The 25,036-nt window shown below is 47.4% G+C and overlaps 1 protein-coding gene across 1 annotated transcript; it reads left to right on the plus strand.

Annotated features, from left to right (window-relative positions):
• EBPL (EBP like) lies at positions 1 to 25,036 on the plus strand. Its single transcript, XM_084767472.1, has 4 exons — positions 1 to 231; positions 16,675 to 16,744; positions 21,974 to 22,112; positions 24,425 to 25,036. The coding sequence occupies exons 1-4, from the start codon at positions 61 to 63 to the stop codon at positions 24,663 to 24,665; spliced, it is 621 nt and encodes a 206-aa protein (XP_084623598.1). The 5' UTR covers positions 1 to 60; the 3' UTR covers positions 24,666 to 25,036.

A 25,036-nucleotide genomic window follows, 5' to 3' on the forward strand; every position in this document is an offset into this window, starting at 1 on the left:
GCCCCGCCTACAGGAGGCTAGCTCGGCAGCTCCCGGCGTGCCAGGGTGTGCTGCGGAACCATGGGCGAGCAGTGGGTGCTGGGTCCGGCGGCAGGCTCCTCGCTGCTCCTGTGCTCGGCCTTGCTGGCCGTGGGAAGCACGTTGGGTCTGCGCCTGGGCCGTGGGCGGAGCGCGGTAGAGCGTGCGGTGCTCGCCTGGCTCTGCTATGACGCACTGGTGCACTTCGTCCTGGTAAGTACCGTCGCCAACCTCAGGATCCGCCCCGAGAGTGCTGCTGGCTGCCTGCGGGCCGGGAGGGCGCTGGCTTTGGCCTTGGCCCCATTTACCGATGCTTTCTAGGTGCTTCCTCGTCTTTTATCAAACGTATCCCCCTGAGATTTGCTAGAGGAATTCCTCCTCCCTCCCTCTCACCGCCCTCCCTCCTCATCTTGGTTTAACTTTTGTGGGTCAGACATTCCTAGAAATCCATTTCTTGTAGGTTACCTAATTTTGTAGAATATGTTTTTTAAAAGTATGTCCATACAGTATTCTGAATTTCCTTGATGTCTGTTATCTTCTTTTTCTTCTCTGATTTGATTACTTTAGGCCTTCTGTCTTTTGGTTAGTTTGGCAAAGAGTTTGCCAATCGTGTTAATCTTTTCTAAGAATCAGCTTTGTGTTGTGTTGTTTCTGGTTATGTTATTGTTCTTTTCATGTTATTAATTTCTGCCCTGGTTTTAATTGTGTCTCCCAATTTACTGCTTTGAATCTTGGTTTATTCCTTTTCCCCCCATACTCTTGCGGTGCATCATTAAGTTATTTATTGGAGCTCTTTCTGAATTTTTCTTTTTTTAAGTGTAGGCACAGTTCCCTCTTAGGACTCTTCGTTTCATCCCACAAGCTTTGCTATGATGTGTTCCCATTTTCATTTAATTCTGAGAGCTTTCTTTAAATTTTTTTTTCCCTTGATTTACTCAACGGCCTATTTATTATTCAGTAACCTGTTGTTTATTCTTCTCTAGTGTATGCATTTCTGCTCTAAAGCACGCAAGATACAGGCAGACTGCAATCAGATTCGGTGCCAGGCTATTGTGGCCTCCAGTTCTCAGTAGAGGCGGTGTTCCTCTCTGGAATCTCCTGAGCCAGCTTTCCACTATCTTCATTTCTCTCAGCATCCTTATCTCCCAAACTTTTACCAGAATGTCCTGTTAAACTTTTTATTTATTTATTTATTTATTTATTTATTTTTAAAGAACAGTCTAGGGCTTTTCTAACCCAAAGTTTCAAACTGTTCACATTCTTACAATTTAGTTCCAAAGACCCAAGAACCTCATGGTCAGGTTTACCAAGGTTCTGTTTAGTTATTTGTGTTATTGCTGCAAACAAATCCTGACTAGAGTTTCCTGTGGCTCACAGTTAAGGGTCAGGAAAGGTGTAGCAAGCGTGGGAGGCAGCTGCACACACAGGGCCCACAGTCAGGAAGGAGAAAGCAATAGATACTTTCTCCTTCAGTCCCCGGCCTCAGTTAACCTAGTATAGATAATCCCTGATAGCGGATTGTTTCCATGGTGACTCTCAGTCTCATCAAATTGACAGTTGACCGGCAAGATTAACCATAATGTGGCCTTTAAATTCACCTAAAATGCAGTGAGTGATTTTATTTTCTTATTTACTTGGCAGAGGGGTTGGGCGGGCATGCATCTGCCGTAGCATTGCAGATGGACAGCAGTGGACAACTTGCAGAATCAGTTCTGTCCTTCCCACTCTTAGGTTTTGGAGATCAACCTCAGGCCTTGGCAGAAGGGCCATCTTGCTGGTCCCTTACCCTGCTTTAGAAATAGCCAGTGCAACTACACACAGGTAGTTCTGATGTCTACTTCGTCACCCAGCTTTTAAAATTATGATCTTAAATACCCTTTTTTCCCCCCGATAAAACCGGACCTACTCTACATCTGGACAGACCTTGGACTAACGTCCCTTATCCTGAAATAAAGAGAGAACATGGTGTCTGTCCATCATTTAGGTCCGTGAGTATTGCCAGTCCATTGAGGGCCTGCACAAAGATGAGCCTCCTTACTTCCTAATAGTTAACGTGTGGAGGCAGGAGAGCAGTGTTGTTTCCCCGAAAGCCTGTTTAAAGAATTGGTTTTTAAACTACCACTTAAGTACATAACCCCCCAACGAACAAGGGCAGCGAAACAGGTGCAGTGTGCGGATCTGTCACCCCAGCGCTTGGGAGGCAGGGGCAGACAGAGGAGAAAAATCAAAGCCCTCTTTGGTTCCATAGTGAGTTCAAGGCAAACCTGGGCTATCTGAGACGCTGTCTCAAAACAAAACAAACAAAAACAAAGATGCTCAGGTCCCACTTAATGGGAAATATATAGCTATAATATGCCAGAAATGTAAAAGGTATAAAGATTCTCAGAAAATGTATTTGTATGTCCGCCATCCAAGTTTAGGTGGACTTTCCAAACCCAGATACAGATAACATGACACATGGTGCCTTGAGGCCTGGTCTCATGTGTGGGATTGACCTGTTCACCCTACTTCAGACCTGAAGGCCCCTTGTAGAGCCTCTGCTTGCCTGCTGTGAAGGCCTCCTTGGCGGTCACCCTGCCTTAGTCTCTCCCACCCGAGATGTACTTTTCTCCATAGATGGAAGTGACCACTGCCAAGCACCACAAACCCCTTGGTTGATACTTTACTCTCTCAGAAATTGAGGCCCGTCTTACAAACTAAGAAGCCCACAGCAATGGCCACCTTTGCCTTTACTAACAATGCCTTCACCAGTGTCTTTGCATAGCAACCTCCGAGGGTCGGAGGGGAGGACACTTGAATTAGCAGTGGGGCGCCTGTAAGGACCGTAGTTGCTTGTATTAGCTTTGGTTGGTGGTTTGCTGCAAGGGTGTCCAGCTCACCTTGAGTTGACACTTCAGAGTAGAGCCTTGAGGAGAACTGAAGTCCCCACACCCTGGCCACTTGAGCTGCCTTCATTACCTCTCTGAACCTCCCAAGTTTGCTCTCTGCCACCAAACTCAGAGCTTGTCTCTGGGACAGAGATTCAAGCCATTGCGTCCCCACGGGCCGTTCACCTCAGGTGCCCCAATCTGAGCATACTGAGCAGTCTTGATCATCAGCCTCACTGGATCCAGCAGGCTCACCACTCTGGGTGTCTGTGGCGGCATCTCTAGAGGGGTCAACTGGGAAACCCTGAGTAAGGTGGGGACTGGAATCAAGGGGACACAGGCTGGGGACTGGAATCAAGGGGACACACACACAGGAAGAAGCTGGAAAGCAGGCATTCCCAGTCATGTTCTCTGCTTCTCAGCTACCGCACACTGTTGTCTGCTGTGCTCTGCTCAGCCACACCCTCCCCAACATTGGAAACTAAAAAGAAACTCTCCTTAAGTAACCTAAGATTCATGTCACAGCCGTAAAGAGTATAATAGAAGTTGGTCACCTTGGGCTCCAGCACTGAGTTGTCCCAAGGTGGCCAGAATGGAGGACAATGCACAACTGCCTACGTGATTGTGTGCCTTGGTCCTGCCACTGCGGACAATGCGGGTGCAGAGTTGCCTACAGCCCAAGCGCAGCCCTCTAGATATGGCCAGAAGCCCAGGCAGAAAGTGCATGCCTATGTGTGGGGAAAGTCTGACAGAGGTCAGGCGAGGAATCTGGGTGGTCAGGCTGAGAAGGGAGCTGGGGTGACATGTTATCACGGAGTGGGACAGATTTAAAGGAAGAGTGGCATGGCTGATATTATGACATGCCGTGTTTTGAGTTTCAGCCATCCCTTCAGCCTTGTAACTCCCATAGCTGTTTCCTAATGACTGGAGCAATCAGGTGAAAGCATTTGGGCAGTTGCCTTGTTCCCAGAGCAGCTTGGGACCAGCTTCAGGGAAATAGAGGCAAACACGAGTGGCCGGGTGTGGTGGCGCATGCCTTTAATCCCAGCACTCGGGAGGCAGAGGTGAGTGGATCTCTGTGAGTTCGAGGCCAGCCTGGTCTACAAAGCAAGTCCAGGACAGCCAGGGCTACACAGAGAAAGCCTGTCTCGGAATCCCAGCACTGGGCAGCCGGATGCAGGATGATTGCCACTAGTTCAAGGCCAGCCTTGATCAGCCCCTGTGGGTTTTGTCACAGCACTCTGTTTAGACTCATTCTTCAGGATAAAGGACACTTGTCGCTGGGAGCCTGGGTTTCATTTGCAATGTGCATGCTCCTTAAAGTTTGTCTGTGTGTTTAAACGTTACATTTTTCCAGTTACCACCACCCGCTCTCACCTTCTGCTGCTGGAATGTTCGTCTCTGACTCTTGGGATGTAAATTTGTTCCTCTACCCGTTAATAAAAGATTGGCTTCCCTAAGATGCCTTCCTACTCAGGCTGTCACTGGCCTCTGTCTTCCCTGTAATTTTACTTTATTTTATTTTTTTATTTTTTATTTTTTGCCACTACCACCTCTGTTACATTTAGATAGCAAGGTCTAGGTAATGACTGTGCTTGCCTCATGGCATTGGACAAGGCTTTGGCTGTAAAGCCCAGCTGCTAAGTTGCCAGCCCCAAGGAGAGCGCTCACGGTTTGATCTGTTTTTATTATCTACATTGGCAGCCTTTTGACCAGCTAGAATCCAGTTGTCTCTAACATCATGAATAAGACCGTGTTACCCAGCGAGAGAGCAGTGGCTGTCTGCAGCTGTGTGTCAGCATGCTGTCCTTTTACATGCACAAATACCTGAAAGGCTCTTTGGATGCCCCGTGCTGTCCTAGACAGCCACAGTGCATGGCCCGTGGCCTCTCAGAGCTTTATTGAGTAGCAGGGTTTTTGAACAGTGATTAGCAATGCCGCTCCCTGGGTGACACTCTGACAAATCTCTTGCAGGTGTTAAGAGAATCTTAGTTTCTCCCTCCAAAATAGCTCACATTTTCCTCTGGTAGGAAAAAGAAAACAAACAAACAACAACAATAACAACAGGAATATTTCTATTTTCACCCTGGCCCTGGGAAGCTTAGATCCACACTGAAGCTCCCAACAGAAGAAGGTGTCTACATAGATGGTTCTCTAGGACCTCTGGGCTGGACTTCCCCCCATAACTAACATTTAAAAAATTCATTTAAATGTTTTTGCTGTCATTAACCTAAAATCTTTATGTGTGTGTATATATATGTATGTATGTATGTGTGTGTATGTATGTATGTATTTATGTATTTTAAATTTGAGACAGGGTCTCACTATGTAGTCCTGGGTGACTTAAAACTTGCTATGTAGAGCAGCCTGGCCTTGAATTCACAGGGCTCTGCCTGAATCTGCCTCCCGAGTGCTGGGACCAAATGCATACAATATATATATGTTCTTTAGAAATGTTGCTTGTTCTTCTGGGTGTGGTGATGCCTGTAGTCTACATGTGGGACGCAGAAGTAGGAGGGTCAAGGCCACCCTCAGCTACATAGCAAGTTTGAGGCCACTCTGGGCTACATGGAACCCTGCCTCTGCAAAAACAAAAGGGCTAGAGAGATGGCTCAGCAGTTAAGAGCACTTGTTGCTCTTAGAACCCAGGCTTAATTCCCAATAGCCATGTGGCAGCTCACAAGCATTTTTAACTTGCATTTCAAAGGATTTGATGCCCTCTTTTGGCCTGTCTGTGAACCAGGCACATGATGTGCACATAGACATGCAGGCAAAACACCGTAGACATAGAAGAACAAATAACAATAATGTTTTTATCATTTCTTTTGATTTTGAGATTATAATTACATCATTTCCACCTTCCCTTTCCTGCCCTCAAACCATCCCATACAACCCTTCTTACTCTTTTAAATTCATGACTTTTATTTATTTATTTATTTATTTATTTTGGTTTTTCAAGACAGGGTTTCTCTGTGTAGCTTTGGCTGTCCTGGACTCACTTTGTAGTTCAGGCTGGCCTCGAGCTCACAGCGATCTGCCTGCCTCTGCCTCCCAAGTGCTGGAATTAAAGGCGTGAGCCACTAATGCCCGGCTCCTCACGACTTTTTTCATTAACTGCTATCAAATGCATATCTTTTGCATATATATATATGTATATGTATATATATGTGTGTGTATATATATATATATATATATATATATATATATATATATATATATATAAAACTAAATCATTTAGTTGTGGTTATGTTTTCAGGGCTAACCATTTGGTGTTGGACAACCAGTTTGCGTGCCCTTTTCCAGGGAAGATGCTTTTTTGCCCCCTTGGTGCTTCTTAGTTGCCTGCTTTTTTGTGTAAGATTGAGGCCTTGTGGGTTTTCCTCAGCCACGTCAGCTTGTTCTTGTATTTAATCGGCTCATGTCTAGGCAGCCATGCTGGTGAGACTATAGGTGTAGCTTTTGACTTTCCTAGGAGACACACCCTCACAGGAAAAAACCAAAAAGTTAAACATGCAAACAACAAAAGCAAACAACAGAACCCCTGTGGTTTTGCCCTGAGACACGGGCCCTGCCTCTGTAGTCCAGCTGTCTAGCCCAGGCTGGTTTCAAACTCACATTGCTCCTGTCTCAGCCTGTGTGCTGAGATTATAGGCCATCCCACAGCATACCGCTCCAAAAACGTTTAATTCCACAAAATGTTTCTCTTCTATCTTTTGTAATGGAGAAACTATGGGTGAAATAGCTAAGTCCTTCTTTGATTCTTCGTAACACTAAATCAAATATATTTTATTCATTTTATTATTAGGGTGCGTGTGTGTATGTTGTGTATTTGGATCTTGGCCACCTATGACGTCTTTTTTTATTGTTATCACATTTATCTGTTTGTGAGGAGAGCCGTGCGTATGTCACGGTGTGCATGTGGAGGTCAGAGGACAGGTTGCAAGAGTTGGTCTTCTTCTCTTACAGTGGGAATCAATACTCTGGTTTCTCTCCAGATCACATAAATCTTTTGCCTTTTACAGTGGGAATCAAGGGAGCAAACTCTTCAGGCTTGGCGGCAAATGCCTTTAGCCCGCGACTTCGTCCCTGTGTTTTTCAGTCTCTATTGCAGAAGGCGAAAATTCCATTGGCCAGCTAATTCTTACAGGTGGCTCTTCCACCTGACAGCCATCTGGGACGTCCCTCCTCTAGAGTTGGTATGTTCCATCCCGTCTCTCATCTGGTCACCTGTAGCCAAAAGTGTGGCATCATACAGCTGTTGTGGCTGGTTGAATGAAATTGGCCGCCATAGGTGCACATATTTGAATATTTGATCCACGGTAGGCAGACCTGTTTAGGAAGGATTAGGAGGTGTGGCCTTGTTGGAGGTGTGGCCTTGTTGGAGGTATGGCCTTGTTGGAGGTGTGGCCTTGTTGGAGGTGTGGCCTTGTTGAAGGTGTGGCCTTGTTGGAGGTGTGTTACTGGAGGCTTTGAGGTTTCAAGAAACAGCATCCCCAGTTAGCTCTCTGTTTCCCTTGTGATTATGGGTCCAGATGTAATCTCTCAGCTAATGCTCCGGTGCCATGCCTGTCTGCTGCCAGCTCCCCACCGTCACGGACCCTGACCCTCTGGAATCGTGAACCCCCAAATCCAATGCTTTCTTTTATGAGTGGCCTTGGCCATGCTTTGTCATAGCAATAGAAAAGAAACTAAGAAAGCTGTCATACTGTAAGCTGGGTGAGCCCATTGCAGGCACAGCATACACACAGATGTGTCCCAGGGGCACCAGGTGCTGGACAGAAGGTGATAGCAGGGGCTGGTGAGATGGCTTAGCAGGTGAAGTCACTTGCTACCAAGCTTAAAGACCAAGTTTAATCCCCAGGACCCACAAGGTAGAAGGAAATCAACTTCCGCAAATTGCCCTCTGACCTCCACGTGTGTATTGTGGCACGTGCACTGTGGGCCTTGACCTTTTTCTAACTTACTTTATTTGGGGTTCTTTAATTCTTACACCTGCCTTCCAACCCACCTACCCTGGATAGGAGAGAAAAGAGGTTAATGGGAACAAGAGAAGTAGACCTTTTGGACTCAGATCCTAGGAGCGATTCCTCTGGCATAGTTGGCAGGATTTCAGCAGACCAGCAATTCCACCAAAGTTGCTGCTGGAACCCGGAACAGCAGCCGGAATCCAGAGGAGCCCTTTAGCGTTCTCTGGAGCCATTCTCCACTTGAATCCTCAAAGCTGCCCTCTACCCACCAGGAAGCCACGGGCAGGACCCTCCCACAGTTAACCTTTCCTGTAGTGAGGAAGGGTGAAAGGTCCTCAGTCTCCTTATCCCTTGTCCTAGTTCGACTCTGTTGCTGTGATACTCTCTGACAGGAAGCAGAAGGCGAGGAAAGGGCTTATTGCGCCTTCTACCTCCAGGCCACAGGCCATCGCTGGGGGGAGGTCACAGGCGGAAGGCTGCTTTGCTACCTCACGCACCTGCACACGGGTCATACGCCTCCCCCACCTGCCTGGCAGGATGGTGCCTCCTTGCAGTAGAAAGCTGGGCTTCCCCATGTCAGTCATCATCAGTCTCTAAGACAAACCCTTACAGGCGTGGCCACAGGCGAAACTGATGGGGCAGTCCCTCAGTTGAAACCCCATGACTGGGCTTTGGCATGTAGACAGCGGGGTGGGGGTGGGGAGTCAAGCCGCACATCCATGAAGCATGGAAATAACTGTTCTTGTCAGAAGGTGGCCGGGAACCCAGGAACGATGTGCCTGACTGCAACCGGAGGGGTCTGGCATGGAGGCTCAAGCCACAAACCGAAGCCCTGCTTTTAAACAACAGCAACACACTGCCATAAGGATTGCATACCATTTGTGATCTCACACAGCGTTCCTCAAGCCTGACCATGCACACAAATCACCCTGGGCGCGGTTGAGATTCTGTCTGGTGGGCAAGCTCCCAGATGATTCCCAGATCCGGGATTCTTGGACCAGGGCTGGCTTCAAGGACATAGAGTGCCTGGCACTTCCCCAACCTCAAAGATTGCAGTCCCCTCTGCTTGTACCCCTCAACAGCTCCTCTCTGCCCTTTTCATCGTCCCTGCTCTGCGCTAGACAGCCATAAGCTCCACATCAAGTCACAGTGAGCCCCAAGCCCTCCCCCCACCCCCTCGTCCTTAACCTGAGAACAGCTGTCTCAGCAGAAATGAGGATTTCCCTCAAGAGGACACATATGCTCTCAACGTCCTAAATCCAATGCTAAGCTTAGTGTCGTGGGTGCATCAGAGCTACTGTGACTCCACAGGGGCCGTCACTCTCCACTGGTAATGTCTGGTGACGGTGACGTCAGTCCGCTGGGGCTGGGGAAGACTACATCAAAGGCGAGTGGTCATGTCAGTAGAGAGTGGCAGCTGGCAGCGGGCATATCTCAAGTCAGCAAAGCCTGGGGGGAGGGGCTGCGCAGCTGGTCCTCCCATAAATAATGGTGCAGGCTGCAGGCTGTGGTCATCCCGGGGAAGAACCCAGCATGATTAGGTCAGATCAGAAAGTACTAACACGTGTCAACAGAGCTCACGAGTGGGTCCACGCTCACCCCCGACTCATTCGCCACTTCTTAGTACCCGGTGCTACGTTGTTTTCTGAGTCGTTACTCCAATAATTTGAAAGTGAAAACTCCAAAACGCATTTACATCTGGATTAGCCTCTTTTTGCTTTTGTTTTTATAATTTCTGTAAAGCCATTTTCCCCCTGCTGATTGTCTCTTTGAGGACTGAAATAAGTACACACATCATTTCCTATAAAATCATTATTTCATCCTAGATCACAGTAGGTTGGCCGGGAAAACTTTTATAGAAATCTATAAAATCCCTTGTTGAAACTCACAAGTCTGGAATACCTGAAGAGAAAAAGTCTACCAGACACATGATCGTTTTAAAAGTGACTTTGCTAGCTGCTCAGTTAGATGGAGTTAGCTCACTCCTGTTTTAAACTTGCAATAGGAAATATACAATTTCTGAGCTAAATATCTTGATATCCAGAGCCTTGTTTTATTTTTTAATAAGCAAACTTGGAATAAATGTCTTGGTAGCGTTCTAAAGACCTCACTAGACAGCAAGGGAAAACTTGCCCAGCATGTGCCATTTAGAGCCAGAGACAGCAAGATGACCATTTTGATGCCTGGCCATTTACCATACGGGCATGTGTGGGGAGTCGAGGACTCCAGTGCCTCAGACCCATGGAAATGGCGAAGCCCTCCCTGGGCCAGGCTCAAGGAATTAGCACAGCTCCCTGTGGTCCGTGTGTGAATGTTGACAGAGTGTACAGAAAGCATGGTACTCCTAGCTGTGTGTGTCTGTATGTCTGTCCTTCCTTAATTCCCTCACTGCCCCAGTCAGGCATATAGGACTAAGCTGTGCAGGGTGTAGTAGCTGTGGGTAATATGTTCTGTTTTGTTTTCCCCCTTTGGGAATTTCATACACTATATTTTCATAATATTCTTTCCTGCCCCCCAACTCCTCCCATATCCTCCGGCCTGCTCCCTCACCCCCCGCCTACCCACCTGACCTAATGTTCTTTCTCCCTGCTTTCATGGATGGGTAACCCTTCGGAGCGTGCACAGTGCTTTCTAGATCATGGACGTTAACTAGTAGGGGTGAAGCTTCCAGCTGAGCAGCAGCTAAATTTCTTCATGTTCTATGCTGCAGGGATGTGGCATCTCCTGCCAAAAGGCCTTACGGTAAGGTTGCCGATGGTAACCAACAGCACTGGCATCAGCCTGCTGAGATTGGAGGGTCTATTGGTCCCTTTTGGCCAGTGACTCAAAAAGATGCTCTTGCTATTACTGAGGGTTGTTTCTTGGTAGCGTATGGCATCTAGTTTGGGTGTTGTCTTCCCCGTCTTATGCCGAGTCCACTTAAATTCCTTTTATAAGTCCGGGCGATAGTGGTGCACGCCTTTAATCACAGCACTCGGGAGGCAGAGGCAGGCGGATTGCTGTGAGTTCGAGGCCAGCCTGGTCTACAAAACGAGCCCAGGACAGCCAAGGCTAACACAGAGAGACCCTGTCTCAAAAAACAAAAACAAAACCCAAACAAATAAACAAAAAAATTCCTTTTATATATCTCTATGTTTTAGGAAGCTTCCAGAGCAGTAGGTTTTTGTTTGGGTTTTTCATTATTATTACTGTTTTTGTATATGCGTGAGTATGTACCATGGTGCTTGTGTGGAATTCTGAGGACTAACTTTGTGGGCCCGGTTCTCTTTCTATCTCTATGTGGGTTTTGGGGCATAAAACAAGTTACTCGGCTTGTTCAGGAGGTGCCTTGACCTGGTAAGTCATTTTGCCAGCCTGATTTCTGAGACAGGGTCTCATTATGTAGCTCAGGCTAGCCTGGTATTGGAGATCCTCCTGCCTCAGCCTCCCAGGCTCTGAGGTTAAAGTGTATGTGCCACCACCACACCCAGCTATGGTTTTTGTTTTGTTTTAATATTTTATATATGGTTGCCTTTTCTGCATGTACTCCTGCATACCAGAAGAGAGCCTCACATCCCACTATAGATGGTTGCGAACCAACATGTGCTTATAGGGGATTGAACTCAGGACCTCTGGGAGAAGAGCCAGTGCTCTTAACAGCTGACCATCTCTCCAGCCCCTATTTGTAGTCTTCTAGTTACCCCTACTGATGTAATATAGGATCTCAACGTAGTTTGGATCTGCTTATCCCCAATGGCTAAAGGTGCTGAAGATCTCTTCAGGTGGCCCTTGGTGCTTTCTGTGGGAAATGTTCGCTTCATTTGTGTACTTGCTGATTGAGTCATTGACTCTGTGTGTGTGTGTGTGTGTGTGTGTGTGTGTGTGTGTGTGTGTGTGTTAAAATTGTGGCTAATCTTGTGGTGACTTTTAAGTTCTTCATATACTCTGGTTATTAATCTGGAAGGATGGATATGGACCGCGTGTGATGATGAAAGACAAGACTGGAAGCTAGCGGCTTTCTGCTTTGGTTATGAAAAAGTCCATGCACACTTCATGCTTCCGGGCCTAAAGTAGCTTAAAGGGACAAGAAAGATGAACTTTACAGTTCACTAACACACGGTAGATTCAGGCCAGGAACCCTCCAGGTTCCCTCCGACAGACAATGGAGGCCCCTGGCAAATGACACTAGATGGTTTCTGTTGTAGTTCCTGTGTAGTCAGAGCAGACTTGGCCCAGGATCCCCCTCAGGAGTCTTTAGAACCAGGGTCGCTGGTCCCATTCTCTGACCAGATTGTGCCTCCTGCATTTTGCTGAGCTGGTCGTTGGGGACAGTATGCGGACAGGTGTATAACAGGCCAGGCTCAAGTCACAGAACCTCCCAGAGATACCATGTGGAAGAGGGAACATCTAATGGGAGGCTCTTGGGTCACTGGCTGTGGTAGCCCTGGGGGGGGGGGAACCCCCTTGACAGCTCACACAAGAGGATTCTATAAAAGGACCAGGCCTGCTTTGATGGGATGCTTCCTGCACACACACCACAGCGTTCTCCTCCCACCGGAGGCCGAGCCATCTGAAATGGTGAGCTGAACAACTCTCTTTCTTCTCTGATGTGCCGCTGTGGTGATGAAAAGCTGGCTGAGGAGGGGTAAGGGGGTCAGGTGAGTGGTTGCAGGGAAGGGCTGCCAGCCCGTAGAGTTGCTTTAAGGGAAGGGTGGGGGCAGCGCTTACGGCCCTGGCTGTTGGTCTGAGGATCACCCAGCTGCTGACAGTGGGATGCTGTGTGAAGAGAAAAGTCAGATGTCTGCATCGGCTCTTTGCCTCTTTCAGGCCAAATGCGAAGACTCTGGCTGCTTCGTCCTGATTGTCAGTTTGACTAGGTTGACAAGGGCTAGGGATGAGCAGACCAGGCCTCTGGGTGAGGGGTTAACAGACAGACTAGAGAGTGAAGGACCCACCCTGCAGGTAGTAGTAGCTTCATCCGTAGGTGGAGCCTGGGTGAATAAAAAGGGGGTGGAACAAAGGAGGAGAGCTCAGGCACTTTCTCCTGGAACTTCTGGACACTTTGTGAACTGTTTTGTCCCACCACACCTTCCTTCCTTCCTTCCTTCCTTCCTTCCTTCCTTCCTTTCTTCCTTCCTTGCCAGGGTGAACTGGTAACTCGGGAGCCACAAACCCAAGTCAGTCCTTCGTGCTAATGCCTGGTATTTTGTCACGGTAGTGAAAAGTTAGCACAGGCCCGCGTCCCTGTGACGACCCATCTCACCGCCAGGAGAACAGGAGATGCTCTTTAGACAGTGGCACTCCACAGGGGTCCCTCCGGCCTCCCCCGTGTCCGCAGCTCCTTTCACACAAGCGGAGTCTCCATTTAGCCAGTGGTCAGCCCCTGCTGTACCTCCGAAGCCATTCCAAGTCGGCTATGGAGAAACAACAGCCCCAGCCAAACAGAGATAAAGGAGGTCAGCCTGCGGTTGTCTGTGGAGCTCACCGTGTGTGTACAGCGTACAACACGTGTGCTTCTGCCACAAAGTCGCTAGTGAGGCACATGAACAGAGAAACAAGTCACTGTCATACAGCTGTGTGAGTGACAGACTCTGCACAGGTCCAGAGGGGGTCCTGGGGAGGAGGGATGCACGGGGAGGGGGGTACCCATGTCTTGAAGGGGAAGGACACCCTGGGGTGTCCAGGTCTAAGAGGGGGTACGGCGAGGGAAGGATGCATGATAGTTTTAAATACCCAAACCAGGATTCCTGGCCAACAAGGAACTCAAGACTTGAGGAGCAGCCCTCTCCCAGTTTGGACTCTCAGGCTCTTACAGTAATGGCCCCTCCTATACTTTACCAGAGGCTTTCAGTTTGTCAGAACCATTTGTTCATTTTGCCCAGTATGCCCAAGTACTGCTGTGCTTTGAGAACGCCCTCCCTGCGTGTGTACGCCAGGCCTTCATGTTGGCATTGTGGCCTCGTTGTGGCAGTGTGGCCATGACAGGAACTTGAGAAGCAATGTCTAACTCTGTTTAGTCACGCGGCCAGTGCTGAGAAAGGAGCCGATGCTCCCAAGGATGTGGAGGAGTGCTGCTGAGAATAGTTGTTTTAAAAGAGCACCCTGGCTCCGGACCCTCACTTTGGCTTCTTCTGATCTCCCCACTTCACTCATGCTCCGCCACTGTGCCGAGCTGTGGGCGGAAGTCTGTCAGAGCCCAGGTGCTGCTCTTGGACCTCCAGAACCGACTGTGAGCTAAATAACCCCCCTCCACAAAACACCCAGCTTATTTTATTATAGAAACATTACCAGTCATTAAGGAATTACAAATCAAAACCCACAAGATGCCACTTCACACCCACAAAATGACTATTCTGAAGCAGCAGCAGCAGCAATTAAAAGGACAGATGTTACCCGGCAAGTAGAGAAATTACAGTAGAAGCAGCTGTGACAACTACCATTGGTTTTTCCCTTGCCCTCGGTGGCAACTGTGTGAGATGACAGTGTACTATCATAACTCGGTAGGTGCTGATGTTGTCTGCTAATCTTTGGTTATTCAGGACAAGATCTCATGTATCCCAGGCTAGCCTAAAATTCACCATATAGCTGAGGCTGGCCTTTCCATACTGATCCTCTTGCCTCAACCTTCCTAATGCTGTGACCCTTTCGTACAATTCCTCATGTTGTGGTGGGCCCCCACCCCCCAACCATAAAATTATTTTTTGTTGCTACTTTATAACTGTAATGTCGCTGCTGTTATGAATCATAATGTTAATATCTGTGTTCTCTGAAGATCTTGAGTGACCCCTGTGATAGAGTTGTTTGACCCCAAAGAAGTCATAACCCACAGGTTGAGAACCACTGTCCTGATGTATTCACTATCTCACCCAGCTAGGCTACTAATCGTATCTAGGCCTCTCAGTTTTATGTACATATATACGTGTGTGTGTGTTGGGGGGAGGTGTCTGGTCTATAGCTCACAGAATAGCCCACACTGACATTGGACTTGTGTACAAGTATTTGCTGCCATGCCTGGCCTAAAATGCATTTTGGATCAACTCAGACAAAGCACATTTGCAAATTCAGTGACCACGAAAGAATGTCCAAGAAAAGAGCATAAACCAGCTTCCAAGGCCACGTTAACTGAGATTAGAGTGGGGAAAAAAAGCTCAGTGACACTCATGAGATCGCATGAGATCGCATCAGAGATAGACAGTCACAAACTGCAAGATGACCGAAGTCTCTCACTAGTAAGTCCTGGCCCGAATACAAAGCAAACTACCGCAGCACGATTTGAGGCGAGCATGCAGGGCAGGACCTTCCGCCTGTGACTTTGCCATTAGGGGACAGGGGAGTGAGAGACTGGATTAGCAAAGGAACAAGTCTGTGGTCTACTGCGGTGAGCGCTGCCCCTACGAGCACAGGAGGGATGGCTCTTGAGTGGCTTTCCCAGGTGTAGAATCCACTCACAGAAAATAGAAGGCAAATATGCTTGCAGAGCCAGGATGGGGATGTGATCTGTCTGCAGTATCTTCCATGTCAGCAAGCAGAGTGGCCAGAAGTTGTCCACTGGAGGCAGGAGTGTGGGAGTAGGGGGCGGGGCCATGCTCTTAGCAAGGAGCCTGCGCTACACAGGTGAGTGAGTGACAGATACTGTCAGTCAGTCCATCCCTGAACTCACATATTTGGTTATTAACAGGACAATGTCAAACCTGTGTCTCATAAATGATTTTTTTCAACAGCTGGTATTATAAAATCAGAGACATGTATACACACACACACACACACACACACACACACACACACACACACACACACTTCTGCAGAAGAAGAGAGCTTCATAGAGTAAGCCCCAGATTTACTGCTGGGAGGACTGGAAGGGAAAAGTGGTATAAATGAATAATGCTACAGGGCGAACAGTGTCAAGAAGTAGTGACCACCCAGGAGTGGTAAAAACATGGCCCCCGCAGTGAGTAGAGGGAGGCAGAGAGTTTCAGTGTCCTATGACGCTGGTGCAGGCTGATGGTGAGGAAAAGCTATTGGCTGGAAGTGAGCGTTAGTCAAGGGAACCACTGTCACATGAGATACACAAGTGGATCCTGGCTGTTTGACTTTTGGAAGTTGGGCCAAGAAACATTTCCATGATGGGGAGACTACTAAGATAGCCTGCAGACATTTTGGTCACTAACCGCCAAAGGAAGCCTCTAAGTGTTGAGAGCAAAACTTCCTGGATATGCCGCAGAAGGCGGGGCTCGGCTCTGCTACAGACACTTGCTGGCCACATGCGCTTTATTTTTTAAGGTTAAAAGAATAATCTGCTTTGAGATTCTTTCTCCAAGATTTAGGAGCTTTGGAAGAATCTAGAGCTAAGTTTTATTCTGTACAACAACCAGTTACTCTCCTTGTGAAAAAAAAAATTCACTCAGTTTTTTTCTATATAAGAACACACTTCCGACTTTATAATGCCAGTCATTAAAAAGTAACCATTATTTGGGCCGGGCGTGGTGGCGCACGCCTTTAATCCCAGCACTCGGGAGGCAGAGTTGGGCGGATCGCTGTGAGTTCGAGGCCAGCCTGGTCTACAAAGTGAGTCCAGAACAGCCAAGGCTACAAAGAGACCCTGACTCGAAAAACCAAAAAAAAAAAAAAAAAAAAGTAACCATTATTATGAGGTTTGGCCACGCTCGTTTCCCAGTCTGGAGAGCCTTCAGAGATGGTATGGTCCTCCAGGCCACTGGCCAAAATGGGGACAGTTTACAGAGGGGAGGTGGGGGGGGGGGGTACTGCCTTGCAGTGCCATGTGTCTGCTATGCCGCCCTGTGGTGGTGATGCTGAACAGCCTGTCTCCCTTGTCTTCTCTCCAGGAAGGCGTTTTTATCTACTTGTCTTTGGTAGGAAATGTCGCAGAGTCCCAAGGCTTGATTGCATCTTTATGTAAGTAATTAAAAACATTTGCATTTGAAATGCCCGAGGAGATTAATTGCTGGATTGGCTGTCACTTAGCTGAATGTCTGCATCACATATTGTATGATCCCATTTCACATGTCCTGTCCAGAATAGGTGAATCTATAGAGACAGATAACAAATTAGTGGTTGCCTGGGGCTGGGGAAGGGACTGTGGGTGACTGCCAATGGGTGTGGTTTTCTTTTGAGATGTTCTCACTTACGTTGTGTCTATTCAAAGCTGTGAATGTACTAAGATTGGAATTGTATGCCATGTGAATTACATCTCAGCAAAGCTACATATTAAACAGTGTGTACACAGCTGGGGTGTGGCTCCGGGGAGGAGCGCTTGCCTCCCATGTGTGAGCCCCCATGCCGCACTGTAAAACAAAGGAAGGACAGCAAAGGGCCCGCACTATTTGAACTAGGTGCTTTCCTCCCATATATACACATAAAACAAGTAAAGTAATCTTTAAAAAGAATGGATACAGAGGTGGTTTGGGGTTAGTTCTGTTTCTAATGTGTAAGCATTCACAGATTTCTTTCCTTCTAAAGAATTGACACTTTATGTAAATGATTTCCCTAGATTTTTGGATGCTTTAATTGGTTCATTTTACCTCTTGTTTATACGTTTATATTTAGGGAAATTTTTCTTTTCTTTTCAATTGCTACAGTTATTTCTGAACATGGCAGATGGTTTGCCAAAATCTAGTGTTGTGAGTGGCCTTTCTCTCAGGGCAGCCTTTCTTGAGAGACCTTAGTCAGTAGTCTCAAGGGATCCTTTCTCTGGCCACTATGCGATGAAAACTTCCTCTGTCCAGTCAGACGCTGGGAGTCCTTTCTAACCAGCCACACCCTCTCCTGTAACCGGACAGGATGCTTGAAAGGAGAGCGAGGTAGAGATGTCCACTCTTTCACCCTCATCATTTGAGAGTTTGAGATCAGCATGTACTACTTTTATCGGTTAAGTAATCAGGGTGCTCACTTTGGCAGCACACATACTAAAATAGAAAGCGTACAGAGATTAGCCTGGCCACTGCCTAAGGATCACATGCAAATTCATGAAGCATTTTATAAAAGTTAAGGAAATAATTAGGGGTTGGAGGGATGGCTCGGTGGTTAAGAGCATTAAGAGCACTTGCTGCTCTTACAGAGGACCTGAGTTCAGTTCCCGGCACCCGTACTGGGCAGTTCGCTGGCGCCAACAATGGCCTTTAAAGTGGGTGGTCCTTTCTCAAGCTGGGGAAAGACGTCTGGACTCGTGGCACATTCCAGAAGAAAGATTCTGGTCGTGGGTCTGGAAAGATTCTTGGGTACACTGCTTTCCAGTTATTACCTGGAGAAGTTGGGCGGGGGCCCGCTGTTGCTGCTGACACTATTTTGTTCGTCCTGGAGCCCAGGCAGTGTCATCCTAGACACACATCCATTCAGGTGTCTTCAGTTAGCAAAGGTGTCGGGTGCCGTCAGGAGGCAAAGTCAGGAATAGCTCAAGTTCAAGGCTAGCCTGGGTGATATAACAAAATCTTCTCTCTAATGAAACAAAGTAAACATTTTTTAAAAAAAGATTTATTTATTTATTTATTTATTTATTTATTATGTATATAATGTTTTGCTTGCATGTACCCCTGCAGGCCAGAAGAGGGCACCAGATCTCATTGTAGATGGCTGTGAGCCACCATGTGGTTTCTGGGAATTGAACTCAGGACCACTGGAAGAGTAGACAGGTCTCTTAACCGCTGAGCCATCTCTCCAGCCCCCAAAGTAAACATTTAAACTTTTTTTTTTAAATCACAAAATATGGTGTGTTTGTTTTTGAGACGGGGTCTCTCAGAGATCTGCCTTCCTCTGCCTCCTGAGTTCTGGGATTAAAGGTGTGTGCCACTGTGTTCACCCTCAAAATATGTTTTGTTTTTTAAGATTTTAAAAATATTTTTGTGTGCATGAATGTTTTTTTCTGAACGTATGTATGTGTGTCACATGCATACCTGCTACCCAAAGAAGGCAGAAGAGGGCATCAGGCCCCCTGGAACTGGAGTTACAGATGGCTGTGAGCTGCCGTGTCAGTGCTGGGAACTGAACCTGGGTCCTCTGCAAGAGTAGCAAGTGCCCTTAGCCACTGAGCATCTCTCTAGTCCCACAAAATGTACCATATTTTTAAGAAATATTTTCTTAATACTTTTCCACATCTCAATTACACTTAGATAATTTTTGGAGAATTTTTATTTGAAGTAAGGGAGTATAATGCATTAAAAAAGATCATTAATTTTTAAAATTAAACCCGTGCGTGCGCGTGCGCGCATGACAGAGAGAGAGAGAGAGAGAGAGAGAGAGAGAGAGAGAGAGAGGGAACAACCCATGGGAGGTCAGTTTTCTTCTCTACCATGTGGGTCCTCAAGATGGAACACAGATCTGAGGCTTGCCTATTTACCCAATGAGCCATCTTGCCTGCCTTTTCCCCACTTCTTTTTATGCATGTATATCTTATTTTATTTTCCTGTTGCTGTGACAAAATGTCCTGACAGAAGCAACCTAAAGGAGAAAGGGTTAGTCCCAGTTCCTAGTTCAGGGGTCACGGTCCATCGTGGCAGGGGGGTCACTGTGGCAGGACCTGGTCTCATCACAGCCACAGTCAGGAACAGGGAGGAGTGGGTGCATGCAGCTAATGTTTATTTTATTCTCTCAGCTCTCATGCAGTCCAGGATTCCCTGCCTAGGGAATGGTCCCACCCATGGTGGGCAGGTCTTCCCACATCAATTAATGATATAAAAACAGGCACCCCCTGTCTCCCCCAAGATTCCTGGAAGCCCATCTCCCAGGGAACCCTAAGTTGTGTCAAGTAGACAGTTAATACTACTGTCACATGTGAGGGTGTGTGTGTGTGTGTGTGTGTGTGTGTGTGTGTGTGTGTGTGTGTATAGAGGACAACCTCGGGTATCCTCAAGAGTGGCATCCACCTCCTGTCATTTGAGGTCTCTCATTGGCCTGGAGTTCACCAATTAGGCTGATTGTTGGGCCGGCAAGCTTCATGTGTTGCCTGCCTGACATGTTTACATGGGTGCTGGGGATTGAACTCAGGTCCTCATGCTAGCAAGGCCAGAGTTTTACCAAGTGAGCCATCTCCCCAGGCTCTAGAACAATCATTATTAGGTGTTGTATTTGCAAAATTTGACTACATTGAACTAATTTAAAACCCTTCGCCTTGCAATGAAGAGTGCCGAGGGCAGAGTACACATCCATGGATGTGCTTGGAAACTGTGTTTTGCAGCGCTTGAGTCTTGCACTGTGATGGTTGTAGAGAGTGGTCGTCTCCACTAACTGGCGTACTAGTCATGTAGACTAACGCACTGGAGCAGAGGACCCAGAAACAACCCCATGCAACTCTACAGCTCCCAGATGTTTGACAAGGTGATAGAAATATACACTGGGAAAAAAGATGGCGGCCTCTTCAAAGTAGTGTGAGGAGCACTAATAACCACATGAGGAAGAGTGAAACCAGCCTCTCTCCTGCCTCATTAAAAACCAACTCCAAATGCATCAAGGACCTAACGTAAGGCCTGAAATGCTAAAACTGTTAGAGAGAAATGTTGGGAAAATACTTCAAGATACAGGCACAGGCAACGGGTTTCCAAACAGCAATCCAACAATGCAGAAAATAATGGCAAGAATTGGTAAATGGAATTTTCTGAAATTAAAAGTTACCACTCAGTAAAGGAATGAGGAGAGCCCACAGAAGAAAAGACCATCTTTACCAACTATTCCTCAGTGACAGATTAATCTCTAGAATCTATAAAGAACTCATGGCATCCACTGCCATGTCACACAACGTGGGCGGGCAGAAGACACCCAGAGTCCCATCGGCCTCCAGGCATGCCCGCAGTGGGAGCCACTAGGATGTGCAAGGATGTGGTAGAGAGACGGGAGAGAAAGAGAAGGGAACAGTTTGAGCTTCATGAAGAGGAGCTGGAGACCCAGAGGATGAGCAGAAGAGCCTGACATGAGTAGCCTGCCCTGCCGCCTGAGGCCACGGTGGGTTCCAGCCTGTGCTGCTGGTGAGGTGAGAAGGAGACCCATCTCTGGGTCTAGGCCAGCATCCATGGCTCATATCACCGCTAAAGACCATGTGGACGTCCCTGGTCTAGGCTGCTGCCTGAGACTGTCATGTTCAGAGGCTATGCAGAGCTGGCTCCACCCCTCAGTGCCTGTGGGATTCTGGGCAGCTGGCCCTGCAACTCACCTGGGCAGCATAGTAAGGCTGACCCTGATGATGTCGGAGGCCTGGGGAAGCTGGCCCTAGGTGCATGGGAATGGGAGAGCTGGCCCTGCTCCTTTCCAGCTGCAGACACTGCGTGAGGTAGCCCAGACGTGCTGGATGAGCTCGGCCTGGCGGCGTGGTTGTGATTGTGGGAGAGCTGGTGGGCTGACCCACTCAGCTACCACAGCCCAGATCCAGGGCTTTGAGTTGGCCCACCCCAGTATCTACCCCATCTGTAAACTTCTGGAGTGTGTGAAGGGGCGGGCCCTGCAGATCCAAGGCTGCAGGATCTCCATGACACAGGGCGACAACAGGACAACCAGAGGCCTCGAGCCTGACCGATGATGATTCACCGCAGTGAACGTTTACAAGAAAAGATGTGTGGACAAAAGCTTATACTGTAGGATGCGCTGTGACACACTGGAGCTTCTACAACAAGATGGGGCTTGGGTTTTTTGTTTTTTTTTAATGTTTTGTTTCTTTTTTTTTAAATTTTTGTTTTTTTTTTATTTGTGGGGAGGTTACAAGGGCGGAGAGTTGATACAAAGGGGCTGAGAGATGAGTGAGATTCAGGTGTGTATTGTGAAACTCACAAAGAATCAATATACTACTACTACTACTAATATAATATAATAATAATAATAATAATAATAATAATAATAATAATAATAATAATAGAACTAAAAAATAATAAATGCCAGAACCAAATCATTCCATCTATAAATGGGAAAGCACACATTTCTGCAAATCAAGGATTAAAAGCGTGAAACTAAGAAGTTGCTGTTGAGAGGAAAGGTGAGGCCAGCAGGAAGGGGACCAGACAGGGGAATGGGATGGCGAGCGTGACTAGGGTATATTGTGTGGTTGTCTGAGATTGTCACAGTGTAGCCCATTAGTCTGTGCCCTGCCTAGATCGGAGCAGCAAACCCTCCACCAGCTGAGACTGATGACGTGCGCTTTATCCTTAGGGAAGGAATACGGCAAGGCAGACGCAAGGTGGCTGTATTCCGACCCAACCATCGTGTCTTTGGAAGTCCTGACGGTCGTGCTGGATGGGTTTCTGGCTTTGGTCCTCATCTATGCCATAGTCAAGGAGAAGTATTACAGGTAAGTCCATTCCTGCCCAGCGGGAAGGGGTGGACATTAGCTGCCCAAGGGCCCAAGTGACATGTGAGTGATGTTTGGATTCAGTAGCAAGCCCATTTATCCACAGGACAAAAAGCTTTATCTAAGACTTCAAGAGAGGATGTAACGCTTTATCATGAGATCTCAGAGATGAGAGGCCTGCCAGCTTTAACCCCTTTCTCCATCACTTGAAGGATAATTAGCAGTAAATTAAATTTTTTTTTATTCTTTTAACATTATTTGGCTCCATGGCCACAACTGCAGACACGTTACTGTAAAATGAACTTGCTTTACTTGATTCAGTTGTTGTCTTAAGGGCTTCCTCCGTCTGTCTGCTAACCTAGACCTAGGCCTGGAAGCTTCTAGCCTCCCTACAATCTAACCTAGGCCTAGAATGTTTTTAGCCTCTAAGACTTACTTCTTAATCAGCTCACCCTTGCTTGTTCTTACTGAGCTCTGGGCTGGCTGTTCAACTCAGGGCTGTTATGGTTCAAACTCCTCTCCTAGCTGACTTATTCAATCTGGCTTCTCTCTCGGCCTGGAATCGCTCTGCTTGGCCTCAAACTAACTCCAGCAATCTGCTCTAACCTCCTGGCTCCTTCTCATTCTCTGGCTCGCTCTGCCTTCACCTGTGTCTGGCTTGTTCTCTCTTCAACCTCTCTCTGTAAAGCTCTCCGGGTAACACTGCTTCCTCTCTCCCCATTCTCTGTGCTGCTCCCTTAAGTAGCTTCCCTCTTCTCTCTGTTCTCGTGAGAGATGGGTGTGTCCTATTCTGTCAAATCATCTCTGACTTGTCACTTTTTCTGCCACTCAATTAGACATCACTTCCTTTTTAAAAATATATATATTTTATTAATTTATTCATATTACATCTCAATGTTTATCCCATCCCTTGTATCCTCCCATTCTTCCCTCCCTCCCATTTTCCCCTTATTCCCCTCCCCTATGACTGTGACTGAGGGGACCTCCTCCCCCTGTATATGCTCATAGGGTATCAAGTCTCTTCTTGGTAGCCTGCTATCCTTCCTCTGAGTGCCACCAGGTCTCCCCATCCAGGGGACGTGGTCAAATATGGGGCACCAGAGTTCATGTGAAAGTCAGACCCACTCTCCACTCAACTGTGGAGAATGTCCTGTCCATTGGCTAGATCTAGGTAGGGGTTCGAAGTTTACTGCCTGTATTGTCCTTGGCTGGTGCCATTGTTTGAGCACGACCCCTGGGCCCAGATCTGCCCATCATGGTATTCTTCTTGTAGCTTTCTAGGACCCTCTGGATCCTTCAATTTCCCCATTCTCCCATGTTTCTCTTACCTAGAGTCTCAATAGGGTGTCCTCCCCTCTGTCCCACTTTCCTGGTAAGTGAAGACTTTCATGGGACATGCCCCTTGGGCTAGTGTCCAGATATAAGTGAGTATAAACCATTCGACTCTTTCTGATTCTGGGTTAATTCACTCATCATGATCATTTCTAGTTCAATCCATTTGTCCACAAATTTCAGAAATTCCTTGTTTTTAATAGCTGAGTAGTATTCCAAAGTGTAAATGTACCACAGTTTCTTTATCCATTCTTCTACTGAGGGACACTTTAGACATCCCTTTCAAACATGGGTGCTTCCTTCTACAAACTAACTTTACCTTTGTTTGTTTGTCATTAAAGGCATGTACCACCACACCTGGACCTAGGCTTTTCTTTACCTGAAACTTGCTCTATCCCAGGCTGGCCTTGAACTCAGATCCGCTTGCCTCGGTCTCCTGAATAAAAGGCGTGTTTGTATTCCAGCCTGATCACACCGACCCTAGAAGGTCTTTGGATGTGGTCTTTTGCCAGAACAGCCATGTTCTGAATTAAAACTCCTCTCCGTGTTACAAAGCTACATACATATTGTCTCAAACATTGGTAATATTTGCATGATTGACGTGAGTCAGGTACGGGTACCTAGCTCCTCTACTTGCCATAATACCCTTTAAGGAGGGATCATCGCTACCTTTTGCAGCAGATGAAACTGGCTGGTGACAAGATTCAGTCCCAGGTCTCTGTGGGTCCTGCTGAGAATAGTGCAGGGTACCCCCAGCATCCTTATGGAATGCTGTTAGAATGCTGCTAGCAAGAACAGTGTGGCTTCTGCAAGGAAAGATGGCATCTTCCCTATCGAGGCTTACTTGGCCCATCTAAGGAGCCCCGCACAGAAGCCCACACGTTTCTGTGGTAGAGACTGTTGGCGCTGCCCGGAAGAAAAGGTGCCGTGATGTAGAGCGCCAAGCTGCACCTGTTTCACCTGGCCTCTCCTGCCCACAGGCACTTCATACAGATTACCTTGTGCGTGTGTGAACTCTATGGCGGCTGGATGACCTTCTTCCCCGAGTGGCTTGTCGGAAACCCCAACCTCAACACCAAGAGCTGGCTCTACCTTTGGGTCTATTTGGTATTTTTTAACGGCCTGTGGGTTCTGATCCCAGGACTGCTGCTGTGGCAGTCGTGGATAGAGCTGAAGAAGATGCATTACCAAGGGGCCCATTTAGAGAAAAAACACGAATGAGTTCTCTGAACAGCCTGACGTCATGCCTTACAGGTCAGAGCTGACCACACATTCCGGTCTGTACTTCCTTTCTACAGTGCTGTTTTCAAAGAGCTGCTACAGATGGGCTGCGAGGTAGCAAACTTGGCTGGTTTGTCTTGTGACTAAATGATAATATGAAGAGAGAACTTGGGGTGTGGGTCAGTAATGGGGTGCTTGCCCAGCACAAGGCCTTGAGTTGCACCCTCAACACTACAGCGGGTGGTAGGTAAATTCTGTAATAAGATCGTGGCTTGCATAATTGTTATGCCATGTTAATAAATGGGTTTCAAAGGATACTGTAAGGAGCAGTATACATTTTTATTCAATAAAAAAATCTGCTTTAGCTTTTA

The sequence above is a fragment of the Acomys minous genome (genome assembly GCF_964271855.1).
Source record: "Acomys minous genome assembly, chromosome: 18".
In the NCBI taxonomy this organism is placed as follows: domain Eukaryota; kingdom Metazoa; phylum Chordata; class Mammalia; order Rodentia; family Muridae; genus Acomys; species Acomys minous.